This window comes from Macaca nemestrina, chromosome 2 (genome assembly GCF_043159975.1).
Source record: "Macaca nemestrina isolate mMacNem1 chromosome 2, mMacNem.hap1, whole genome shotgun sequence".
NCBI classification, from domain to species: domain Eukaryota; kingdom Metazoa; phylum Chordata; class Mammalia; order Primates; family Cercopithecidae; genus Macaca; species Macaca nemestrina.
Window position 1 is genome coordinate 101778208 of NC_092126.1, and position 16975 is coordinate 101795182.

The following is a 16975-nucleotide window of genomic DNA, read 5'->3' on the forward strand; positions in this document are numbered from 1 at the left end:
CCAGGCTGGAGTACAGTGGCATGACCTCGGCTCACTGCAACCTCTGCCTCCTGAGTTCAAGTGATTCTCGTGCCTCAGTCTCCCCAGTAGCTGGGATTACAGGCACCCGCCACCACACTTGGCTAATTGTTGTATTTTTAGTAGAGATGGGGTTTTGCCATGTTGGCCAGGCTGGTCTCGAACTCCTGACCTCAGGTGATCCCTCGGCCTCCCAAAGTGCTGGGATTACAGGTGTGAGCTACCGCGCCTGGCCGTCTTCTGCCTTCTTAATCACCCCTCTCCCTGCTTCACCAGCATCTTTCAGAACCCCCTTCAGGGCTGTTCCATCTCTTCCTGGAAATGCTCTGAGAGATTAGAGCGGCGTGCCTAGGACCCAGATGGGGCAACCCTGGAGGGCCTCACTGCTCCTCCTGGCTTCAACACCTCCCTGCTCTCCACAGTCCAGCTCTATCTGCTCCCTCCAGGGAGACTACCCTGATTGCTCCACCTTCTCTGACCTCCCATCACCCTGATTGGGTGTTTCTGAGGCCAGGGCTGAGGCCTCCTCCTGTGGCTCCCACATGGCTGAATACACAGAACTAGATACAAAGAGAGCTTAGAAGACTGACCGAACAAATGAGAGGTCAAGACAAAGGACTCTGGAATCTGACTGCTTGGGTTCAAATACCAGATCTGTGGTTCCTGAGTGGTGGGACCTTGAGCAAGTTACTTAATGTTTCTACAAAGAGTTGTCATGGGGATTAAACATCACCATGTGTGAACTACAGGGCGCAGCCTCCAGCCTGAAGACATGGACTCAGTGGAGCCAGCACTGTACTATGAGCCAGCGTGGTTAACTGCACCGTGACAGCTTGACCGAACACTGATGCTGTGTGCAGGTGGGTGTGTCACCAGAGCTCTGGTGTAGGAGGCTGGTGATCTGGGGCAAATCATTTCCCTTTTGTGGAACAAAGACGAAGGCCTGGACACATGCCCTCTGCGAGCCCTTCCTGCTCTGGCTTCCATATGTGCCGTGGGTGTTGAGAGTTTGTGAGCTGTTCCCTGCTCTCGGGGGCTGGGGAGCACATTTTCAGCAGAGGCTCTGCCCCAGTTTCTGATCTGACTTTCCAGCTGGAGACCTCCTTTCCCTGCCCTCCCCTCCTCCTCCAGCCGTCCCTGCCCCAGCCCTGCATCCCCAGGAGGGTACCAGCGCTCCACTGCTGAGCAGGATCATGAAGATGATGAATGTCTCGAACCAGCTGTGCTCCACGATGTGGTAGCAGGTCTTGCGCAACCGCCACCAGACCTTCCCTGGGGCCTGCGAGGTGTCCACCGCACAGCAGGGACAGCGCCGGACACAGCCTATGGGAGAGGGTGAGGGTCAGGCCCAGCTCAGGACCTGTGAATGCCCACGTCTAATGGCAGAAGGTTGAATGGTTGAAGAGATGACTGACAGAAAGAGCTATGATGGTGGGGGTGGCGAACAGGGCAATATGGTGAGCAGGGCCGTGTGAGCGAGGGCCGTGGGCACCACCCAGGGGGGCTGCACACTCTGCAGACACCCTGTGAGGAGGATGGATGGACTGAGCATCCAGTGAGTGGGTGAATAGCCTGGCAGGCCTGGGCAGGGACAAGGCTGGGCTGGGATAGGTTCCAGCTTGTCTGCTGCTCATCTGGGAAACTGTCCCCCTGGGGAAATGATAGGAACTCCTGGGCATTCCCTGGGCCTTCTCCATGTTTGTAGTTCCTGAGCCTTGGGAAGGGCAGACCCCCCATGGAGGGCAAGCTCTCATTTTTTTTTTTTCTCTCTCTCTCTTTTTTTGAGATGTTTCACTCTTGTTGCCCAGGCTGGAGTGCAATGGTACAATTTTGGCTCACTGCAACCTCCGCCTCCTGGGTACAAGCGATTCTCCTGCCTCAGCCTCCCGAGTAGCTGGAATTGCAGGTGCCCGCCACCACGCCCAACTAATTTTTTGTTTTTTTAGTAGAGACAGGGTTTCACCATGTTGGCCAGGCTGGTTTTGAACTCCTGACCTCTGGTCATCCATCCACCTTGGCCTCCCATAGTGGGGATTACAAGCGTGAGCCACCACGCCCAGCCAAGCTCTCATTTTATCCCCAGTTACCCTCCAAATATACCACCAATCCATAAAAACTATAGATGCCAGTCAGCATGGCCACATGTCATACCTGCCTCAAGGATTTACAGAGGGCCTACTATGTGTCAGGCACTGTGCCAGGGCCTGGTGGTACAGGAGCGAATTAGACCCAGACCCTGCTGCTGTGGGGCACACAGTGATGCTAACACACCACAAACACAGTGTTTCCAGTCCTTGGTGCAGCTGTCCAGCCCAGCACTCCGTAGGCAGACACGTCAGGCAGATGGAGGAACCCCCAGGGTAGCAGAGGAATGGAGGAGGTGAGCAGATATCTAAGGCAGGGTGTTGGTGCCACGTGGCCCTGGGCTCCGAAGAGCTGCTGGTCCTCCTGTCCCTTCTGGGTGGAACTGAGACTGGGGCAGAGGGTTGCCCGGGCCGTTACCTTCGGTGAAGCAGTCCTCTGGATCCTTGACATCCTGGCCCAGGTCAGGGATCTGCTCCAGGAGCTCAGCGGTGTTGGTCATGTCTGCTGTGCTGCCCTCGGAGCCACTGTCCTCTTGGGTCTGTGGACAGGGGTGTGGGGCAGGGTGGGAAAGGGTGTGAGTGTGGGCTGAGTAGCAGCCTTTGGCCTCGAGCCCAGAGTCTGAAGGAGCTTGGGGCTCCCTGACGGGAGGCAGCATCTTCATGACGCACCCTGGGACCTGCCACAGAGCCACCATTGGCCGGTCAGGGCTGGGCCAAGGCTGGACCTGGGAGCTCCCGGGTCTGTGATTCTGGTCTGCTGGAGTCTGGGGCTAGGGTGTGGGGGCTGTGAAAGGGGTCTGAGAAGCCACTGGGGATGGGGACTGCATCTAGCTGGGAGCAAAACGGACATGGGGTAGCAACATGGACACACGGTGGGACATGGACACATCGTGGTGGCATGGCACACACAGTGGAAACAGGCATGCCACATCCAGAACAAGTCAAACCCGGATCCCGGGCAACACACAGGAAGCAAGGTCAGACTGCAGAGAACAGGCCAGCAACCCCACCCACACGTTTTGCCCAATTCCCACGGGTTCTGGTGTGCTGGGCAGAGCCTGGAGACTGGGAAGGTGATGGAGCCCTCCACTTCCTGCCCTTGTAAGTCTGCTGCCTTGACCTCAATAACTTGATTATAGGGAGGCTACAGAGAGGCATGTGCATGCAGGTGTGCCCTCGTGAGTGTCCGTGTGTGTCACTTGTGGGTGTGGGTGTGGAGGGGTGTTACAGGGGCCACTGTGGGTACCCTGCCCAATTCCATTGCATGAGACTAGTGCACCCATTCCCAGCCACTGTGAACACTAGCTGCTCAGCTGGCCCTCCTCCAGAAAATCATCTTCAGCTGGGGGCTGCCGTCCCAAGGGGTGGCCAGTGCCCAGCAGCCACTGATACAGGAATACAGAAGGCCAGCCCCTAGCCTTGAGCTGGGACAATGCTGTGGTGCAGTTCGTGCCCCAGAGCTCTACTTGGGACAGGATGAGGCTGACTCCAGCTGGAAAGCCCTTCCGTAGCTTCCTCCTTTGCCTCATCCTGTTTCTCTTACTTTCTCATGGGTTTCTCCTGAGAACACCCTCAACAAGTCATTTGCACAGGAATCCCTCTGCTTCTAGGGAACGGGACGTAAAGATGGGTATGTTGGGGGAAAATCCATCATTCCCTTCAGGTCAGGTCCAAAGCCCCCACCTTGGCTGCCGCCACCTCACATGAGCTCAGGCCCAGGCTCCATTTAGAGAGGGGCTTGTCTGAATTCCTGGGCATGGCTATGCTCCTACGGCTGCCTTCTTTCTTTTCTTTTCCTTTGATGAATCAATCTGCTGATGCCTCAGGGGCTTCTTTTCCATTTTTGAGATCTGTGATGGGAAAGGGATGGATTCTGGAGGGAAAACAGAGCCTACTGTTCAGTGCAGGTGGATCCTTGGCCAGAGATGGGGCTCAGCCTTTCGTGGTCCCCCGTGGCTTTGAGGGTTCCTTCCCCTCTCCTCCCAGCTCAGTTAGGGGATGAAAGGAGTTGGGGGATGAAAGAGGCAGGCCAGAGGAGAGCAGCATGCTTATTTTTTCTTTCCAAACACTGGAGCTGTCTGAAGTCCATGGGGCTGTCATGTGAGAGGAGTGAGAGGACATATTCTCAGGTCCTACTGCAGGTGAGACGAGGGAGTCCCTTTTCCAGGAAAACCCCAGCCTATCTCTCCCTTATATAGGCTCCCCCATGAACTGATTTGAAGAAAGGAAGACTTTTAAAATTCATTCAAAGGTTAGCATCCGTGTGAGAGCCTCTTCTCTCCCATGACATTCTGCCTCTCTCCTGTGTCTTCCTGTCCCCACGTGCCTTCACGGCTCAGACCATCAAGTGGAGAACCGTGATCTGCACAGTCAGGAAGATGACTCTAGTAGGCCCTTGTGCTCCAAAAACTGACCATGCTTGCAAAACTTACATGGGCCCATCTCACAAAAGAGGAAAAGGCACAAGTGCTGCACTGAGTGAGGTCGGGCTGCAGGACAGTGGCCACCAAGCATTCTGAACATGTGCCCTCCACCTTCTGTGGGCTAGATGTGAGTGAGGCTGGGCGGCTTAGTCAGCAATGCCACCAGCCTCTTGCTCAGGGGTTGCAAACTCCAGTGCTTACAGAATCAGGCAGGTAACAAAATGCAGTCAGGCAGGTGGCTCTGTGGCAAACTAGAGAACTCCAGCCAGCATCCAGGAGGTGGCTCTCACTTGCCTCTGGCAGGGTGGCACGTCTTCTGATTTTTCAAGAGAAGCCGGAAATGCAGATTTTTACATAAAAGCTCCCAATTTTTAAATAGTGGCAGCTATTTTAAAGTAAAACCTTTCTGTGACCAGATCAAAATGCAGTGGTAGGCTGGGTGGGCCTCCCACTTGTGGCCTCTGCTCTGGTGCGGATAAGAAGCTGCTGGTGGGCAATGTGCTCATTCTCAGAGCTCCCTGAAGTCTTCTTTGTTCTTTGTTTTTGTTTTTGAGACAGGATCTCCCTCTGTCACCCAGGCGGGAGTGCAGTGGTACAATCTTGGCTCACTGCAATCTCCACCTCCAGGGTTCAAGTGATTCTCAGGCCTCAGCTTCCTGAGTAGCTGGGATTACCAGGCGTGCACCACCATGCCCAGCTAATTTTGGTATTTTTAGCAGAGACGGGGTTTCACCGTGTTGGCCAGGCTGATCTTGAACTCCTGACCTCAAGTGATCCACCTGCCTTGGCCTCCCAAAGTATTAAAATTGCAGGTGCGAGCCACTGTGCCCAGCCTCCTGAAGTCTTTGGATGAGGAGATTCACAGGACAAACATTTGCCAAACAGGACCAAAACACAGGGATGGAGTGTGTGGAGAAGGTGAACACATGGAGGTAGTAGGTTAGTACTGCATCAGAGTTTGGGACCAGAATTTCCAGAATTTCCCCTTGGCCTTGGGCCCTGCACCATCTCTCCCCTGTCAGGAGAGGGATGCCCACTCTCCCCTCTGCAGATTGGTCTTCCACGCTGCCTGTGACAGTGGCTGTGGCTCCCAACAGCAAATGCAGGCGTGCACCTCTCACAGCCTGGCTCTGACCCAAGCAGCAGTGCCCTGCTGGCTTCATGGACAAAGGCATGCATTACCTCACCACACCCTGGGGCCTGGGGTTCCTCTTTCCGCTGCTGCTGCTGCCAGTCAGCCTGAGATACACTGGCCTCAGCCTCGGAGGAGGCAGTCGCTGACACCTGGCTCCAGGTCCTGGAATCCGGAGGGGCCTCTGGGCCAGCGGACACAGGCTGGGATTCCTGCTGAAAAGATCCCAGCCTATGAGCTGAGTCCACACACCCAGCCAGAAGGTCTCCAGGGCCCTGACCCTGGGGGTTTCAGACCCTGCCCGTGCATCTCGCTCACTGCCTCCAGCTCTCTTCATGGGGCCTCCATCTCACTGAAGACCCCTCCCTCAGGGGGCCTGAGCAGGCAGGTGGGAGGTTCCTGGTAGGTTCAGGCAAAGGGCCTAGAGCCAGACGAAGCCCCTGGCCAGCCTGGCGTAACTCCCCCTCCCCAGACTCCCTGGAAGGGTGCAGCTGGGCCGCGATGGCCAGCTCACAAATGCTGGCCACTGTAGGAAGGGCACATTGACTTCCCTCGTAAGTCCCCGTGGCACTCTCAGATGAGAACACACACACATCCCCCAGAGAGCCAGAGTCGACGGGCTCAAGAGAAGGAACGGAGAAGGGAAAGCAGAGGCAGCTGGAATTCCCCTCCTGTGCTAGAGATCATTGGAAACTGTGGTCTTGGCAACACCAACACGCCCCCTCCCTGAGCAGACATTGCCACTGCCCCACAACCTGACTGAAAGGGTGGCCTCTGGGACCACAGGGAGGCTGGAGGACGTGAAACCAAGCCCAGAGCCTTAGATCAAGTTCCACACATGGGGAGCCGCTGCTCTCCACAGCCAGGCCCACCCAGTGCAGCCCCAGAGGAAGCAGCCAAGATGGGCCGGACTCAACAGGGAGAACACTCCTGGGGGCTTGACCTAAAGCCCTAAGGAGAAGCCATCTGAGCCTGGCTCAGGCCAAGGGAAAATGGAGGGGAGGGGAGGGGAGGGGTGGGCCCTGCCTGCTTTGTGCAGACTCTGGTCCCCAGTGTTAAAAATAACAGGTTGGGAGATAAGATAGTGCTGTCCCTGACACCTCAGTCTTAGGGATGCTTATTTTTAAATCTCAGAATGAGCCCTGGCCGTGGGAGGAGGGGAAGGGGCAGTCTGGAGGTCAGAAAACTGTACTTCTCCTTCACCAAGACACTACCTTGCCAGTCCTGGAGGGGGACAATGGTCAGTGTGGGGACTGGGGGCTACAGGCTCTGTTCTAAACTCATGAGGAACACCTAGCAAGTCTCTCTTGCCATGCCTCAGTCTCCCTGTCGTACAATGAGCTCCCCATGCCCAGCCAGGGCGTGAGTGGTGGACAGCAGCGCCTCCCCAGGTCGGCTTCTGGACTGAGTTAGGAAGAGAGGGTTGAGGGCTGGTCTCAGCACCGCTCTGAGAGGCTGGCTGTTGTGCGGAGGGCCTGCCTTCTACCCCTACCCACTGCCAAGGCAGTCTGGCCGAGGCAGCCGCTTTGAGCGAGGCTGGGTGGCCCGGACAGCAGAGCTCTGGGCCCTGTATATACATGCAGGGGTGGGGGCCCACCTGCTTGCTGGACTCCTCCTCCGTGTCCAGGCTGTTCTCCTCATCCTCTTCCTGGTCATCTGTGTCTGACTCGGCCACAGCGATGGGCACACACACAGGCTCTGGATCCCTGGGGGTGCCCTGACCCGGCTGCTCGCCTTCCTCAAACCGTGTTTCCTTGCGGGTGGGAGGCACCTTCTCTGTCTCTGGGGGTGGTGCGGAGTAGGGGGTGGCAATGCAGCTGGGCAGCTGGCCCTGGGCGGCAAGGGCTGCGGGCTTTTGAGGCCGCTGCCGCAGGAGCCCACAGCAGAAGTCCCAGGTGGTCCGCTTGACAAAGCGCAGGCCCCGCTGGATGCGGGCCAGGGCCAGCTGGAGGTTGTTCATCTCTCTGTCCTCATCAGGGGCTGTGAGGTTGTCTGCACTGAAGGAGCTGAGCAGCAAGGCCAGGAAGAGATTCAGGACCTGTTGAGATAATGGGTCAGGCTCACCAAGGCACTGCGTCATGCCAAGCCATCCAGTCCCGGTTCTATGATGGGGAAACTGAGGGCTAGAGACCTTTAAGACTGCCTGTGACAAACAGCTCCGAGGCTCGAATCCAGGGCCCTGAGCCCTCATCCTAACCCCTCATTTTCTTGAATATGGAAGGTTTGGCTATAAAAGAAAATACAAACTCGAATTCTTCTTTCCAAGGGCTCAGACACAGTCTGAATTGAGGATGTCGTGTCCTGGCTCAGGTTCATGGGAGAACTATGCGTGCATTCAGTGTCAAAGTGAGGGGCTAGCCCAGTCACACACACTGAGCCCTGTCTTGGCACCAGTGGCTTCTACACACAAGCCTTCTTCTCCCTTTTCCTCTTCCTGCTGCCTTACGAGTAGTGAGGGGCAGTGGGGTTAGGATGGGCACAGGTCTCCTTTCTGGGAAGTGTGAGTCCAGGGACAAGACAGAATCCCACTGAGAAGCCACCCAGAGCTTTTGGGACTTTGTTGGAAAGAGGGGGAGCAGTGACCTGCCTCTGAGTTCCCCACTGAAGCCAGCTTGGTGCTCAGAGGCCTGGGGCTGCTGCTGTAGGGCACATGCCACCTGAGGCCCAGGTCTGCCACGCTTTCCAGGTGAGGGATGCTGGGACTGGGCAGAGAAAGGTGCAATTACTGGAAAAGAGGTCAGGAAGGCACACGCAGCCCTCAGGCACTTGGACTAACCATGGGGTCAGGCCACTGAGAGCTGACCGTATCTAGGCTGTGAGGGTAGGCTAGGAAGGGTAGTCTAGGCTAGGAAGGGTACTGTGTGAAGGTCAAGGCCTGCTATGCTGCAGGGAGCCAGGGGAGGGTGCAGTGTTGGAGGTTCCACAGGGTGCAGTATTTTATTGAGGTCTATCATCAGGGCTTAGGGACTTGAGACTTCTTAAGAGGGGTTGCATAACCCTCTGCCTTTGGATGGTTCTGGAGAATTGCTTGCCGTTAAGCCCTCCTACAAGAGTGAAGCTTTAGCTTTTGTTTAAAAAGAAGGCCTTTGCTGTGTGACAAGGGGCTGGGCTTGTGTCCATTTCCCAGTCTCATGGAGGGTCAGTTAAGATGGCGGTGGGCTGATTCCCACATGCATGGGTCAGACTGGCCCATGGCTCACCAGGCCGCCAGGCCACCATGGGCTTGGTGTCTCCTCCCTCCCAGCGCCTTTATGGCAGCGTGGTGTGTGAGGATGGGTGCACAGTTCTGTTTGGAAATCCACTCTGAGACTCTGTTCTGGTTTCTCAAGAGCCTCTAAAACACGCCACTACCAGGGACTTCATCCCTATCAGCAGGCTGGGAATGAGAATTCTGACAAAAGCAGCCTCAGAAACATGCCTTTGGCTTAAAAGTAATACATATTCATGCGGACAGTATGGAAGGTGAAGAGGTAGGCTCTCCCATACTCTCTCTACGGAGAGATGATCACTTTTGACACCTGGCAGCCTTCTTTATCATTACTACGGGGTAGAGCATGTGATGCAATTCTGAGCTGCTCTCTACACCAACCTCTGGCCTGGCCCCTGGCCTTTGTCCACAAGGACCCAGGCATGGCCGCCTCTATTCCCAGGAAGAATGCCCACTGGATCCTTCCCCCACAGCCCTCACTCACACCAGGCCCTGCATCCTCCAACCTCTAGGAGTCCTGGGCCTAGGCTGGGAGTAGGGTGGGGGGGCGGAGGGTGAGTACCTAGGCAGCCATGCCCACCCACACAGGAGTCTAGGGCCCTCCTTGTCGCTGGCTTCAGAAGTTCAGCTTCTTCCAGTGCTTTCCCCATCAATCGTGCTGCTGCTGCTCCCAGCCCTGCCTGATCATCACTTCCCATTTCAATGGCAATCTTGCTTCCTCCCACGCCCAGCAGAGGCCCAATTCCTCAGGCGGCCGGGGAGGGGGCTGCGTGGGCTGGCATTAGCTCCCTCCTCCAGCAGCCTCTAATTTTCTCATCCTCAGGCAGATCTGCTGGGAAATCGCAGGGCTCCGTGTGAGGGGTGGCTCAGCGTGGCCCTGGGCTGAGTGCTTGGCAACTCTCATTCTCCCTAGAATAGACAGCCTGGCAGGCCCTGGGGTTGGGATGGGCTGAGCAACCGTCCACCCCAAGGGATAGCTAGTTTGAGGGGACATAAGCGGGGGCTGGGGGCAGGGTTGTAGTGGCATTGTGCACTGAGCCCTGGCTCCGCTCTCTCTGGACTCCACATTCCTTTGGCCTCTGGGCTCATGGGCCGGCGGGGGAATGATCCCAAATTGGCTGGCCCTGTCCTGGCCTGGATAAGGCACATGGGAGAAGAAGTCAGACAGGTTTGGGGGAAGACTCTGGAATCTATAGCCGATAGTACTTGCCCCACAGCAGGCTGAAAAAGTGAATGTAAAACCTCTCTATGAGCTGATGTGACCGCACTGCCCACAACAGAGACATACAGCTATGGGTGGGAGCCAGACAACGAAGGTATGCTGCTTGAGCATGTGTGGGCCACCTGTGTACCCAGGAAGGTAGCTTCACATCCAAAGTGGACACTGATTGCTGCCTGAACCAGACTGACCCCAACCTTGCCTCTTCCTAAGGCACCTTCTCTGGTATTTAAATTTTGACCTTTTTCAGTTCCAGAATTCCCCACATTGTAAAGACACAAGACAAGATGCACCTGCCCAAGGACAGACAGGTACCCACAGGAGCAACGGTGTGGGCCCCTCATGATGGGACAGCAGAGACTCCTACCACACTACTCAGGATGACATATAAAGCTCCTATGGGCCCCACCTTACCTGGACCACCACCTGTCTGCACCTGTGCTTTGCTCATCCTGCTCCTTCCCTCTTCAGCATTGCCTGTTTATCAGATCAGCTCCAAAATCCCTTCCAGGAAGCTTTCCTTGATTTTCCTAGCTGAGTGGGAACAGTACCCACGGTCTCCTCCTTAATGGCTCTGATCACTCTGACCAGTCTGAGAGTTATTTCAGGCCTGTTTGAACTCTCCACCTCCCCAGTCATCTCTCAAGCTGGTGAGTGATGTCAGGGCTAGTGCTAGACCTCATTTGCCTCTGTATGCCCAACAGCATGTGGCACAATGTTTTCCATGCAACAATGGCTTAGCAAATGTTTAAGATAAATTGAAAAACCATGTGATAATTCATTGATAGTGTGTGACAGTAAAACAATGGGTAGATGAACAGATAAGTAAATGAATGAAAACAAAATGAGTAAATAATGAATAATAGGTAAGTAAGTGGGTAAATGCATGAATGAGCAAAATGCAGTGAAGAGGCCAGGCACAGTGGCTCACACGTGTAATCCCAGCACTTTGGGACCCCAAGGTAGGCGGATCACCTGAGGTCAGGAGTTTGAGACCAGCCTGGCCAACATGGTGAAACCCTGTCTCTACTAAAAATACAAAAAATTAGTCAGGTATGGTGGTGCATGCCTGTAATCCCAGCTACTTGGGAGGCTGAGGCAGGAGAATCACTTGAACCTGGGAGACAGAGGTTGTAGTGAGCCGAGATGATGCCATTGTGCTCCAGCCTGGGCAGCAGGAGTGAAACTCAGTCTCAAAAAAAAAAATGTGGTGAAGAGTGAGTGAATAGATGGATGGGTCAATGAGTGAGTAAGTAGACAACTAGATAGACGGATGAGTAGATAGAAGGAATTGGTGAATGAGTGAATGGTGAGTTCATAGATGGGGGTGGATGAATGAGTAGAGGAGTGAATGGTTGGGTGAGTGGACAGATGGGTGATGGATGAAGGAAGGGATGGATGGTTGTGTAAGTGAATGGATGGGTGGATAGATGAATGGGCATATGGATGCGTGTGTGAATGGGGGTTGATGAATGGATGACTGATAAGCAGATTAGTGAACGGATGAGTGAATGAGCAAAAGGGGGTTGATGGATGAATGACAAGGTGAATGAGTGGAAAATGGATGGGTGGCTTGGTAACTAGGGAAGGATCTGCTGATCCTTCTGATTGCTGGAGTGCTGAATAGATGGATGGGTGGGTTTGTTGGTGGGTGGGTGATTGAAAAGTGGATGATCAATAGGTAGACAGCTGTATGAGCATATAGGTGCAAGAATAAATGGGTACATTGAATAGATGGTTTGTTGATAAGTATATAGATGGATGAGTAAGTGAGTGCATGGCAGGTGGATGAAATAAATGAGTGAGTAGTTAGATGGAAATGTGGGTAAATGAATAGATGGATGGATGGATGGGTAGATGGAGTGATAGAAGGGTAAGTAAATGGATAATTGGATGGGTGGGTAGCTGTGTAGATGAGTGGATGGTGTGTGTGTGTGAGGCCCTTGGCCAACTTACCACAAGGTTGCCAATGACCATAACAAGCAAGAAGACCAGCAGGCACAATGACTGCCCAGACACCTCCATGCAGTCCCACATGGTCTCGATCCACTCTCCACAGAGGATGCGGAAGATGATGAGGAAGGCATGGAAGAAGTCCATCATGTGCCAGCGAGGCAGCAGGCCAGAGTCGCTGTCCCTCAGCTCTGAGTAGTTCTTGCCAAAGAGCTGCATGCCCACCACAGCAAAGATGAACACAATGATGGCTAGCACCAGCGTCAGGTTCCCCAGTGCCCCTACTGAGTTCCCGATGATCTTGATGAGTGTGTTCAGGGTGGGCCACGATTTGGCCAGCTTGAAGACCCGCAGCTGGGGAAGGAGGAAGAGCAGGGGACCTTGTGAGGGTCTCTGGCTCCTGCTGCCCACGGTCACCCTCACTCTCTCTAACTCCTGCCTGAAAGTCCAGGGAGTCCTTGGAGGGCACTGACACCTATTTTTCCCCCCATTTTTCCCAGAGCACCCACTACTGTTTGTCTCCACAGCCTGAGGGCAGCTTCACTGGGCACTGCTCTGGGAGTCAGGTCAACAGCTCCAGCCTCACCTCCCCAGCTCAGCCCTTCTCTTCGTCCCCACACCAGCCTCCTCTCTGCCTTGGCCTCACTTCCAGGGACTGCCCACTACATTCTCTCAACAGGGAGTGTCCTTGCTCTTTCATACCTGTCCTCATCAGGTATCCTCTGGGGCAGCTCAAACCATCTCTGAGTCGTCCAGTCACCTCTGCCTCTCAGTCATCACAGAGAAAGGGGGGAAGGTGCTTAACACTTACTGAATGTCTGCGTGCCAGGCCTTGTGCTTAGAATGGATGAACTCAGTCAGAACTCCCAATAACCACATGAGGTTGGCACTGGCATTACCTCATTTGACAGAAGAAGCTGCCAACCCTCACAGGTGGAGTAACTGAGGTCTAAGTCCCTCCCTTGGTTCATAGCAGTGGAGTCAGGACTAGAACCCACAGCCTTAGCTTTCCCTCCTGCCTCCACCATCCTGCCTTCCTACACACTCCCCGCTGCTCCACACCCATCCACTGTATGTGCAGCAACCCACAGTGCTCAGGACCTCCTCCAGGAAGCCTTCCCTGACTACACCTCCCTCCCCATGTCTGGACCTCTCAAGCATTTCAAGCTCCAAGTGTAGTCCACAGACCAGCAGCTTTGACATCACCTGAGACTCACTGAATCAGCATATGCATTTTAACAAGATCCCCAGGTGATGTGTGTGTGCATTAATATTTTAAAGATGCTGATTCAGAAACCAGCAGGCAGAACCTCGGATGAGCAGTTAGCAGCCCAGCTCCCTCTGTTATCTGCCATGTAGCTGTGGGAAATTTGTGTCATCTCTCTGAGTCTCCTCATCTGTGAAATGGAAATGTAGTAATACCAGCCCCACTCCTGGATCCTGTGAGGGCTAAAGGGGTCACATTGGACCACAAAGGGCTTTGCAATTCATCAGGATGGCCACCACAATTGCTCCTCTGGAGAAATGTCTCCTGCCTTGCCTGCCTCTGTACCCTACCATCACCAGCACCGGGCCAGGCATCCAGGGGTACCTAGCAAATGGCTGTTGGGTGAAGGCATGACAGATCAAAGTAGGGATGAGCAAGTGATGACCTCAGATTGGGTTGTGCCCGGCCCTCCACCCCATCCCGCCCACCCCCGCTTGCGGTGGGTCCAGCCAGGTACCAGGCGGAAGGAGCGCAGCACCGACAAGTTGCTCATGCGGGACAGGCCCAGCTCCATGAGGCTAAGGATGACGATGATGCTGTCGAAGATGTTCCAGCCTTGTTGGAAGTAGTAGTAGGGGTCGAGGGCAATGATCTTGAAGGTCATCTCTGCTGTGAAAATCCCTGTGAAGACCTGAGGAGGGAGCAGGCATTGTTCAGGATGGAAAGAGCCCCTGGCGAGCAGGGGCACCTGCCTCCTGACTCTCGCTGTGGCAGGGGCTCCCTCCAGGGCTGCCAGCTCTGACTGTGCCCAGGCTCCCAGTGGGGGTTTGCTTGGCCATGGCCCAGCCCTTGGGGACAGCTCTCTTCTCCAGCCTGCTCCCCCAGCCCTTGCAGCTGCTCACCAAGCACACCAGGCACACAGCTTGGCTGTCGGGAAGGGCCTGGGCCCTTTGCAGGCTCCACAGAGACTCACAGCTCTAGGGGGCACCTGCAGTGGACAGTGACATGACCTAGCGCTAGACTTCTGATCTGTGTGTCCACAGGAAGGGCTTTCACCCAACACATGCCGAAACCACGCATCACCATGACGCTCATGGCTCCCTGACCCAGAGTCTCTGTCCTTGCTGTTCCTGCTCCTCAGGAGGCCCTTCCTCCTCATCCACCTACTGGACTCTGCCCGCTGTGATAATCAGCAGCCACTGCCTCCCGAGGGCTACGTGCCAAGTGCTGGTCACAACACTCTGCACATGTGGTTTCTTTTGATTCATCCAACAACCCCATTAGGAAGTATCATTGCTTGTAGTTTACAGGTAAGGAAACTGAGGAACTGAGAGGTTAAGTAACTTGTCTGGGGCCACGTAGCTATTAGGTTTGAGAATGAGGAGAGGAACCCAGTGCTGCTCTCCAGAATTTAGGGAAACCTCCTTTCTCTTCCAGAAACATTCCTGAGTGGGCAGAGGCTGAACTTTGCCTGGACTTACGAGTCCCAAGCTGCCCAGCCTTGGCCGGCAGAACCCTGTGGTCAAGGATCCCAAGGTGCAGAGGACCAGAGAGCCGTGCCAGCTGCCCTGCAGTGTGCCAACTGAGGAGAGAATGTTCTGTGACGGTGTGGATGGCAGGAAGTTGGGGTCCTACATGCAGGGCCTCTTGACCATGCTGAGGAGCTGGGGGGGCTGTCCTGAGGGCAGTGAGGAGGCACTCAGGGTCTTTTGGAGGGGAGGGCTAAAGCCAGAGGGCCAGAGGACCCCTGAGAACAGTGTCAGGCCTGCAGCAGTTGTGAGGAGGTGGGGGTCAGAGACGGGCATTGCCGAGGCACCTCACCGGGGTTGGCAATCAGGTGGGGAGGTCACTCTGGTCTGGGCACCTGCCCTGACAGAGCTCTGTGCTAGAAAGAGAGGCATTTGCTGGCCACCCCAGTGCCATCCTCTCCCCATCAGCTCAGAAGGGGCCCTGTGGAGGTGGGCTGGAGGGCAGCGGGATGCTGTTGGCTCAGGGGTAGGCACCAGGAGGGCAGGTGGGCGGGCTTCTCAGCACTGCCACACAGGGCACCACCCACCAGCCCAGCCCTCCTGACTTCAGGGGTCCCTTTAGTGCTTATGCCCAGAGGGAACTGCTCCTCCATCAGCCAGGTCTTGGGAAAGGGAGGGACCCTGAAATCCTCCAGCCTCAGTTTGCATTCCTCACATAGAGAGACAGCCTTGAGACCTGCTTCTCTCCCCAGCACCCAAACCTGTTTCCATACATTTTCCAACCCCCGCCCCATTGCCTGTTGCTCTCCTGTTCCAGCCACGCCTGTTCCTTGCTGTCCCCTCCTCGGGGCCTTTGCACTTGCTGCTCCCTTTCCCTGGGTCATGCCTCTCCCCAGCCGCATAACTCACTCCCTTCAGAGCCACCTGATCCATGGGTGTCCTGGTAACTTAAAATGTGCCTCCCTCCCACCAAATTCCTTATTTCCCATCCTTGCTTCATTTTCCTCTGCCTCACACCACCATCTAACAGCTATTTGTTTATCGAGCCTCGTCTGTTTAGAAGATAGGCTGTGTGATGGCAGGGACCTTTCCCTACTGTACCTGGAACGATGCCCAGCCCATAGGTGGTCCACTAGTATCTGTTGAATACATGAACGAATGTTTGAGCCTTTGACCTTCCGTGCGCCACGTCCTGCCTGTCCTGTGCTGCTCTGCTTACTTCCAGGAGCCTTCCCTACCCAGCCTCAGACACACACAGCTGTGCTTAGAGCCCTCACTCAGCAGCACAGCCTGCGCAGTTTCTCTGAGAGCCCCTACAGGTGGGGCCCGGGTAGCGCCTCCCTTGGACCCCCACTTCTGATCTTCCCCAGCACTGCCGGGGTGCACCAGGGTGGGTCTGACACCCATGAGTGCCGACACTCATTTCTAGAGAAGGCAGCTCAGGAAAAGCCCTGCACCTCACTTTGTCCAGGCTCCCGGCTGTTTTGGTGGCGAGATGGCAGTGATCAGGTGGAGCTAGGACTCAGGAAAAAAAAGACAGGAGAGGCTCTTGGGGAGTGCCCTTCGGGGAAACAATAAAAGGTTTTTCAGGGACCTACAGCATCACCTGGAAGCTCTTTGGAAATGCAGAATCTTGTAAGGCCCCAGACCTGCTGAATTAGAATCTACGTTTTGACCAGATTCCTGGGATTTAAAGTTCAAGTGTTGTTTTTGACCATGAGCTCTCAAACTTGGTGCACTCTGTAATCACGTAGGGAGCTTTAAAAATATGGATGCCTGGGTCGCATCCTAGAGATTCTACTTACATTGGACTGGAGTGGAACCCAGTTATGGGGATTAAAAAGAGAAAAAAACTTCCCAGGTGATTCTAATGTGTAGCTATAGCTAAGCTTGAGAAGTACATACATTTTGGTAACAGACCTCCTCCTTCCACAGGCTCATGCCAGGCTTTCTAAGGCCATGTGAGCAAAGCTGGATGGTTTAAGATATGCAGAGAATGGTGGCCAGGCCCGGATTCCAGAGCAGGGGCTGCCTCTGTGTGATCTTGGGCCAGTTTCTTCAGCTCTCTGAGCCTTGAGGGTCCTCATATATAAAATGGGGATAATAATAACAACTCCATAGGAGGTTTCTAGGAGTTATAGCTAATGGCTGTGAAGTGGATACTCTGCATGAGAGGGTGATTACTGTTACTGTCAGCAGCATTTATTGTGATTGCTGAGAGTGGCCAAGAGCTCCAGACCCAGGCAGGGGCTGCCTTCAGAT

The 16975-nt window shown here is 54.8% G+C and overlaps 1 protein-coding gene across 5 annotated transcripts in view; it reads right to left on the bottom strand.

Moving 5' to 3' along the window:
• The window catches only part of LOC105480210 (sodium voltage-gated channel alpha subunit 5), a 102707-nt gene that overhangs the window by 26470 nt on the left and 59262 nt on the right, over positions 1 to 16975 (bottom strand). For 3 of the 5 annotated variants that reach the window (XM_011738773.3, XM_071091458.1, XM_011738774.2), the window contains exons 15-20: positions 13762 to 13935; positions 12041 to 12391; positions 7255 to 7695; positions 5708 to 5872; positions 2521 to 2641; positions 1187 to 1341 (exon numbers count right to left, since the gene is read on the bottom strand). In XM_011738773.3, coding sequence (XP_011737075.2) covers positions 1187 to 1341; positions 2521 to 2641; positions 5708 to 5872; positions 7255 to 7695; positions 12041 to 12391; positions 13762 to 13935 — 1407 coding nt within the window. The remainder of the gene's footprint in view (positions 1 to 1186; positions 1342 to 2520; positions 2642 to 5707; positions 5873 to 7254; positions 7696 to 12040; positions 12392 to 13761; positions 13936 to 16975) is intronic. The other 2 variants (XM_011738775.2, XM_011738776.2) reach the window with 1 other exon arrangement.